Source organism: Cucurbita maxima, unplaced genomic scaffold (genome assembly GCF_002738345.1).
Source record: "Cucurbita maxima cultivar Rimu unplaced genomic scaffold, Cmax_1.0 Cma_Scf00019, whole genome shotgun sequence".
In the NCBI taxonomy this organism is placed as follows: Eukaryota; Viridiplantae; Streptophyta; class Magnoliopsida; order Cucurbitales; family Cucurbitaceae; genus Cucurbita; species Cucurbita maxima.
The window spans coordinates 2,337,076-2,345,553 of record NW_019272035.1 but is presented as its reverse complement, the minus strand read 5'-3'; the positions used below and the strand labels follow the sequence as shown (position 1 = coordinate 2,345,553).

General features: G+C 33.5%; 1 protein-coding gene across 1 annotated transcript in view; it reads right to left on the bottom strand.

Moving 5' to 3' along the window:
• Positions 1 to 5,789, bottom strand: part of LOC111493929 (DNA-directed RNA polymerase 3, chloroplastic-like) — a 16,042-nt gene extending 10,253 nt beyond the window's left edge. The window contains exons 1-9 of the mRNA XM_023143856.1: positions 4,943 to 5,789; positions 3,875 to 4,075; positions 3,648 to 3,781; positions 3,223 to 3,292; positions 2,474 to 2,532; positions 2,167 to 2,284; positions 1,467 to 1,580; positions 961 to 1,080; positions 90 to 506 (exon numbers count right to left, since the gene is read on the bottom strand). Of these exons, the coding sequence (XP_022999624.1) occupies positions 90 to 506; positions 961 to 1,080; positions 1,467 to 1,580; positions 2,167 to 2,284; positions 2,474 to 2,532; positions 3,223 to 3,292; positions 3,648 to 3,781; positions 3,875 to 4,075; positions 4,943 to 5,725 (2,016 nt within the window). The 5' untranslated portion in view covers positions 5,726 to 5,789. The remainder of the gene's footprint in view (positions 1 to 89; positions 507 to 960; positions 1,081 to 1,466; positions 1,581 to 2,166; positions 2,285 to 2,473; positions 2,533 to 3,222; positions 3,293 to 3,647; positions 3,782 to 3,874; positions 4,076 to 4,942) is intronic.
• Between the last annotated feature and the right edge of the window lie 2,689 nt (positions 5,790 to 8,478).

Sequence of the window (8,478 nt, the reverse complement as noted above, 5' to 3'; positions counted from 1 at the left end):
AAAAAAAAAAAAAAAAAAAAAGGCCACCAGTTGAGACAAATTTATGCTTGTTCTTATGCTATTACTTCCAAGTGTTGATTGAGACCTACCTGATGGATTGGCAGATGGGAAATGACAGTGTGTGGTGATGAGCTTCTTAGGGCTTCGGATAGATTGATACAAGCAGCCAAGCACTGGAAAGGATCTTCAGCAGCTAACCACCAACGATCTCCATGAACTGGGTTACTTGCAGAATCAAATATGCTACCCAGATGGTCATCCACAAATGCTAGACGTCTGTCATAGGAGAGTTTTTCGACACCACCAGCATATAAATTGGCTAAATGTATCTTCAGCCAGTGTAAACCAGACTTTCCTAGAGGTCGTCCCTCAGCAAACTCAAGAACTCCTCGACACAGATCAGAACTCAAATGATTCAGATGTGGATGCATTGGGTAGGCTCGGCCACGAAAATCAAGATTATGTGGGTAATAGAAGCCTTCCTCGTCCTTCATTTTGCGAGCAACCTAACTCAAGGAAAATAACTCAATATAGTTTTTTTTAAAAAAACTAATTATGTCCAAAATTGAAAGTATAATCACTTACATATGATATTCATATTTATTCTAAAAAAATTAAGATGGAACTGGATGGAAATCACTAATCAGATTTCAGTACCATGTTTGGTACGGCCTTCAAAAAAATTTATCAATCCACGTACTTAAAGGGCTGTTGGGATCAATATTTGATTGAAGTGTCATAAAATTCTGACAAAAAAAAAAAAAAAAAAGAAGAAGAAGAAGAAGAAAATAACTGATCTTCATTTATAAGGACATCTGTATGATATTTATTGGGGGAAAGGCATAACCAGTTTAGCACGTTTAATCAGACCTCATGTCCAGTCAACAGGCTAGGCAGCATATTACATTTCACAACTTGAGGAAAGTTATCCTCATTCCAACTTTAGAAAATAAATCTTACCGAAAGCTTAAGTTCAACATCACATCGTTGGGAATGCAACTCTTGGTTGATTTTCTTTGCCTTCCACATGCTCCGTTTCCATTTTGTCAAATCCCCCAGAGGCTTCTCTGGAATAGGAACCTACTTGCCAACGAAGGAAGAGTAAATCAACCACATAATAAGCATGCAACCAGAAAATCATGTGAATCCTTGTCCTATTAATAGCCAGTTATCATACAAACAATAAATTTTATCATAAAAGGACCTATTTTCTTATCAGAAATTCAAGTTACATAACATTTTATTTTATGTATGATATTGATAATCTAGCAAGCATAACCATACCTAGGCAAAGAGAATATGGAAAGAGGAAGCATGGGCTCACATGAACATAAATCCAAGTTGGCAATAAGCTAAACTATATTGTTACTGATACCCTATTATCCAATATGAGATTTCAAAAGGAGAACACATGTTCACAAGAAATAATAATTGTTGGAATTGCTTTGGCAGTATCATGAATTTACATCTTTGCGATCAACCAGGCCTGCTGCATTGCCACCTTGAGACCAAATACTCTCCACCACGCTGAGCACCCTTCTATTCACCCTCCACTTGGTGCTCCCTAGCATATCCAGAGCCTGTAAGCAACCCATTTCAGCACAATATCAGATTAACTCAACTACATGCATGATAGAAGCACAAAAACTCATAAGCCATTGAAAATTACAAGATTGTCATATTTCATATAAAAACTGCTGAAGTGTCTGGCCAAATTCAGATTACCAATGTACTTCCATAAGGAAAGGACTTAGTATACTTCCTCACGTATTATTAAATGGCCCCATGCTCTAAAAGAACTAAGGTAATTATATCATTGCAGGCACTTGTTGCATGTTAAACTGCCAAATAAATTTATGGCTCAGACAATATAAAAGTAATATTGAAGTTTCAAGCTATAGGGACTTTGGGTGAATGACTTTTAACTTCATAGTGGCAGACCATCTGAGATATCGAAATCCTACAAATTCCATGCGAACAATATGTGGTAAGGTCAGACAAATCTCTTGTTCTCCCTTGAGATTGTAAGCTTGATTTGAGCCTCACAAATGTCAAAAAAAAAAAAAAAATGCAAACTAGGAAATGGGAATGAATTTAATGCATAAAGAGGGAAAGTCAAATTTGCGACCAAGTTTGCTGAAAAGGGGACCTTCGAGCTTTCCAAACCTCAAATACTTTCTGCATCTGTTTCCCAGAAATGTTCTTCATGGCATCTTGTTGCCTAATTGATCCATGAGTACGCATGACATATGAAGGTAAGAATAAGTGTCCACCTTTATCATATCTGTAAGTAATTACATGAGATATTTACGATTAGTAGCTAATATGAGATATGATACAGACTACAGCTGCCTTAAAGCACTCGGGGATCACTTAGTAGCCAGATTTAAAGCATCTTTTGAAGCAGTAACCACGGCAAGTACCCTAAAGGAAATATACAATATAAAGTGAATTTATTCAATTTACTTCATACCCTTTCCATTTTTTAGGAGGAACCAACATAGGGATGTAAGGAATTAACATCTGCTTAGCCTGCATGGGATTAAAGACAAAATAATAGTTTAGAAGAGAAAATTCATGGAGCAGAAAATTTTCCATTTAACACACGAATTCATACAGTCCAATAAATAGAGCACTGCACCAGCAGTCGATAGTGGTTTGCAGTACCGAATATAACCACATGTAAGTTTTATCCACATAAAGAAGAGTTTGCAATGCAGAGAGGAATTCTTTATGCAAAAGAAGCAATAATACCACTTCAAATAATTGCCAAAATGTGACATTATAATCAATTTATTGCAGTGATATAGTCAAGGGCAGGGCTAACTTCTCTACTGCCTAAGTCATATATTAGCTGTTAAGCCATAACTGGTATATATTTTGGTTGTTGGACATTAATTAACCACCATTTTAGTGAAATGAATTTTTCGCTATTGTACCATTAGTGCCAATAACAATGGGTTGTAAAAGTTGTCAGTTTTTCTGAAATCCAATCAAAATATTGACTCCATCAAGCCCGCGAGACTGCAAGTATGTACAAAGCAAAAAATGATAATCATTTAAGCACATTTTTGTGACTTTATTCTTTTAATTTTCCAAGCTTAATATCTCTAAGTAGCTACAACGAAAACATAACATGATACAGAGGACATCTGCATTATAAGTCAGTAAAAAAAAGGGCAGAGAGAGAGAGAGAGAGAGGGGAAAACAAAAAATACTTACAGTTCTATCAAGCCCAGCGAGAACTATGGGATCACATTCAATAACTCCATATTTCTTCACAAGTTTCTGCCTACAATCACCAAAAAATGCAGAAGCATGATAAGCTGTTCCAGAAAAAGCTACGATGCAAAGAGTTGGCTACTTGATCCTGCCAAGCAGCAGCCTTCTCTTCCACTTGAGAATTAAAATCCATTCATCAACCATCCATGCAGCTCACTGACTCCAAAAAGGGGGAACAGGAAAAGAAAACCCAAAGAAGGATGACAAGCACCAGCACCAAATACCCCCGACTCATTGCTTTAAAGCAATACCTCCGAGCATAATCTAATGACAAATCTGTGGAGGTTGGTTAAATGAACCCTAACTTGGTGCCTTGGCTGTCAATCTATAAGAAATAGAAAATGGACAGGACAAATAAATCTCACCCTGGAGTTTTCGCAACAGGTTTAAAACTATGCCAAAATGCAGGTCGAATATCAGGTGGACTGTCAGGTGACTGGCTAACTGGAGGTTGGACGAAAGCTGATTCAATTAACAATTGTATCAGACAACTTCCTAGCTGCAAAGATTAATCAGGTAGACAACTGCCTTTAAATATGGTATTGAATTGATTATATCGAAACATATAAGCAAATAGATAGAAGCAACAAACCTTAGCCTGGGTGTCTCGACCCCAAGCCTTAAATTCTTCTTTCTTCAACAACTTTTGCACCTCTTTCAGTCTCCTTCTCCTAATTAGACCATTAACTCGTTTCCTCAGTACTTCTTTCTCCTTGCTCAAACACTGAGCATCCCCTGGAACCTTTGTTCTTTGATTACTCCTGGCCTTCTCCAGAAGGCTCTGAATTCTAATCTGGGATAAATTTGATAGGAAGAGTCAAGCCCTTTGCACAATAATTTAATGATGATGGCTTATTAAGTACAAAATAGCAACAATTCTTGCTAGAGAACTCGTTAAAACAAAAGTGAAATTACAGTGATGTAAACTCAAAAACTCTCGTTCTGAAGCATATTAAATCGACATTAGATTCATTTTGAAATAAATGATGGTCAAATAAGAGAAAAATAAAATCTATCATTTGGCATGCAATTAAATTGAACCTATATCAATATCCAGGGACTTCAGTACAATACTTTGGTTGAATACATCTGCAATCTGCTCATAGATGGCACGGTGAATAACTAGGCAAAACAGCTCTGAAACAATGTGCTTGGCAAGAACGTAGTTTAGAGTTGTCTCAAATGAGTTTAGCTGTAACAGCCCAAGCCCAAGCTCACTGCTAGCAGATATTGTCCTCTTTGGACCTTGCCTTTCGAGATTCCCCTCAAGGTTTTAAAACACGTCTACTAGGGAGAGATTTCTACACCCTTATAAGGAATGTTTTGTTCCCCTCTTCAACTAATGTGGGATCTCACAATGCACCCCCTTTGGGGCCATCGTCCTCACTGGCACACCGCCCGGTGTCTGGCTCTAATACCATTTGTAACCGCCCAAACTCACCGCTAATAAACGCGTTTTAAAACCTTGAGGAGAAGCTCAAAAGGAAAAGCCCAAAGAGGACAATATTTACGAGCAGTGGCTTGGGCTGATACATGAGCATTTTTTTCACAAACAGACTCTAACAAGAGTGTTTCATTATAGCAAGTTAATAAGTTCTAGGTGTAATTGCTCAATTGGAAAAATCATCTTAAAAGAAAGCACAAGATCTTCAATGCTCACCTCCTGCTCTATAGCACCGCCGATCTGAACCGCAGCCTGAACGACCTGAACACAGCCATCCTGCTGCGCCACCATCAACAATCCCATCATCTTGTACATCACTATAACCGCCATCTTATCTGCAGATAACAACTCTATATGAGGCGCGAATGCCGCCTTCTGCTTCTTAGTCCGCTGCTTTTTTTGCTCCTTCTCTATAGCCTGTTTCAATGGCTCAAACCAACCCAAAAACAACGTCTTCACATAAGGCAAATTCGGAGCTAATTTTTTCTCGCACATTTCTCGCTCTAACTCCTTGTATTCCTCGGCCATCTTCTCCCAGGCCTCTGTCTCCGCCTTAATCTGCCGCCTCCTCAGCAAATTATACTTCCTCTTCCCAATTTCTTTAAATTCTAACTTCACTTCCTTCTCAACGCTTTTATAAAGCCCCTTCAGGAACAAGGAACCTATCCATGGCGGATCCCGGATGAAGATTCTTCGGCAAGGTTCCCCCTGAGTAATATGGTGAATTCCGCTCATTGGTACCTGCATATTCATGGAACCATCGAGGGTTTCTGTGAAATTTTCCTGAACTGAATCAGCTAAAGGTTGAAGACGAAGTGGCTGGGCGGAGGAATCGAAGTTTATGGGGAAAGAAACAGAAGAACGAAGGGAATTAGAGAGAGAGTTAGAGGTTGAGTAGGTTTTTCTTTCGCACTTGCATCTCGTGGCGGGTTTCCTCCATGCATTGCCGCCATAAATCGGAGCTTGAAGAGCTGGGAAGAAGGAGGCTGCCGCTGTCATTATTCTGAAGAAGATAAAATTACGGCATTGAGGAAGAGAATTCTCTTCCAGACAAAGGACGACGAAACCCCTCTTNTCTGATTTTTTTTTTTTTTTTTTTTTTTTTTTTTTTTTTTTTTTGCAATTTCGTTAAATATAAAGAAAATTTAAATTTTATATACACATCCTATAATTTATATTTTATTTTTAAAAAAATACCCATAAACATAATTATATATCCCTAAAATTTATCTAAAAAATATTTTTACCACACGACTGGTAATTATATTTTTTTAAAAAAAAATAAAAATATCTTTACAATTACCATTAATATTATATTTTTAAAAAAAATACCTCTAAAATTTTATAAATAACATTAATACATTTTATCTTTAGAAACGTTTAAAAAAATTTTACCATCAATATATAGACGAAAACAGTATTTTAAAGGTAACATTAACACATTTTATTTTTATAAAAGAAGTTTTAAAAAAATTTACCATCGATATAGGGACAAAAACCGTATTTTAAAAGTAACATTAACATATTTTATCTTTATAAAAGAAGTTAAAAAAAATCTTACCATCGATATAGAGACAAAAACGGAATTTTAAAAGTAACATTAACACATTTTATCTTTAATAAAAGGAGTTTAAAAAAAATCTTACCATCGATATAGGGACAAAAACGGAATTTTAAAAGTAACATTAACATATTTTATTTTTATAAAAGAAGTTTTAAAAAAACTTACCAGGGACAAAAACGGAATTTTAAAAGTAACATTAACATATTTTATCTTTATAAAAGAAGTTAAAAAAAATTTTACCATCGATATAGGGACAAAAACGGAATTTTAAAAGTAACATTAACACATTTTATCTTTAATAAAAGGAGTTTAAAAAAAAATCTTACCATCGATATAGGGACAAAAACCGTATTTTAAAAGTAACATTAACATATTTTATCTTTATAAAAGAAGTTAAAAAAAATTTTACCATCGATATAGGGACAAAAACGGAATTTTAAAAGTAACATTAACACATTTTATCTTTAATAAAAGGAGTTTAAAAAAAAATCTTACCATCGATATAGGGACAAAAACCGTATTTTAAAAGTAACATTAACATATTTTATCTTTATAAAAGAAGTTAAAAAAAATCTTACCATCGATATAGAGACAAAAACGGAATTTTAAAAGTAACATTAACACATTTTATCTTTAATAAAAGGAGTTTAAAAAAAATCTTACCATCGATATAGGGACAAAAACGGAATTTTAAAAGTAACATTAACATATTTTATCTTTATAAAAGAAGTTAAAAAAAAATCTTACCATCGATATAGAGACAAAAACGGAATTTTAAAAGTAACATTAACACATTTTATCTTTAATAAAAGGAGTTTAAAAAAAATCTTACCATCGATATAGGGACAAAAACAGAATTTTAAAAGTAACATTAACATATTTTATCTTTATAAAAGAAGTTAAAAAAAATCTTACCATCGATATAGAGACAAAAACGGAATTTTAAAAGTAACATTAACACATTTTATCTTTAATAAAAGGAGTTTAAAAAAAATCTTACCATCGATATAGGGACAAAAACAGAATTTTAAAAGTAACATTAACATATTTTATCTTTATAAAAGAAGTTAAAAAAAATCTTACCATCGATATAGAGACAAAAACGGAATTTTAAAAGTAACATTAACACATTTTATCTTTAATAAAAAGGAGTTTAAAAAAAATCTTACCATCGATATAAGGACAAAAACGGAATTTTAAAAGTAACATTAACATATTTTATCTTTATAAAAGAAATTAAAAAATAAATTACTCACGGAATTTTAAAAGTAACATCAACATATTTTATCTTTATAAAAGAAGTTAAAAAAGAATCTTACCTGATATAGGGATAAAAATGGAATTTTAAAAGTAACATCAGAAGTTAAAAAAAATCTTACCATCAATATATGGACAAAAACGATATTTTAAAAGTAACATTAATACATTTTATCTTTATAAGATAAGTTTAAAAAGATCTTACCATTAATATAGGGAAAAAAACGGAATTTTAAAAGTAACATCAATACATTTTATCTTTATAAGATAAGTTTAAAAAAATCTTACCGTTAATATAGGGACAAAAACGATATTTTAAAAGTAACATTCACACATTTTATCTTTATAAAATGAGTTTAAAAAAATCTTACCATTAATATATGGAAAGTAAAAAAAAAAGTTACCATCCATAGGGACAAAAATGGTCTATTAACATATCACATATTATATATTAACTTTTTAATATTTTGAAATGTGCTACGAGACTTAGAGTACATACCAATTAAGACACGATTACTTTGGTCACACCATAATAATTGGTGTATATGATATTTTAATATTTATTTAGATATTTGAACCTCCGACCTCAAGAGATGAAATATGATATCTAGCTTAGCTTATCCCGATATTTTTCGTACATTTTAACGTTTATTTAGAAAAAAATTAAAAATAAGTATATATAAAAACTTTTTAATGGAGAATATACTTTAACTAATTGAAATTAATCTTTTAAATATAATTAAAATTTTAAAATGGTCGACGAAAAAAAGACGGGAGAAGATACTATTCCTAACCGTGGTGGGATTAGTCCAACCGAGTTTCCAAACGCCGACAACAAAGGCGTTCAAAGCGCTCGCTCTCGTTCCTTTTCCTTTCATGGCGATGGATCGAACGAACTTTCCCAAGCAAGAGACGTCTCGCCGATTTCCAG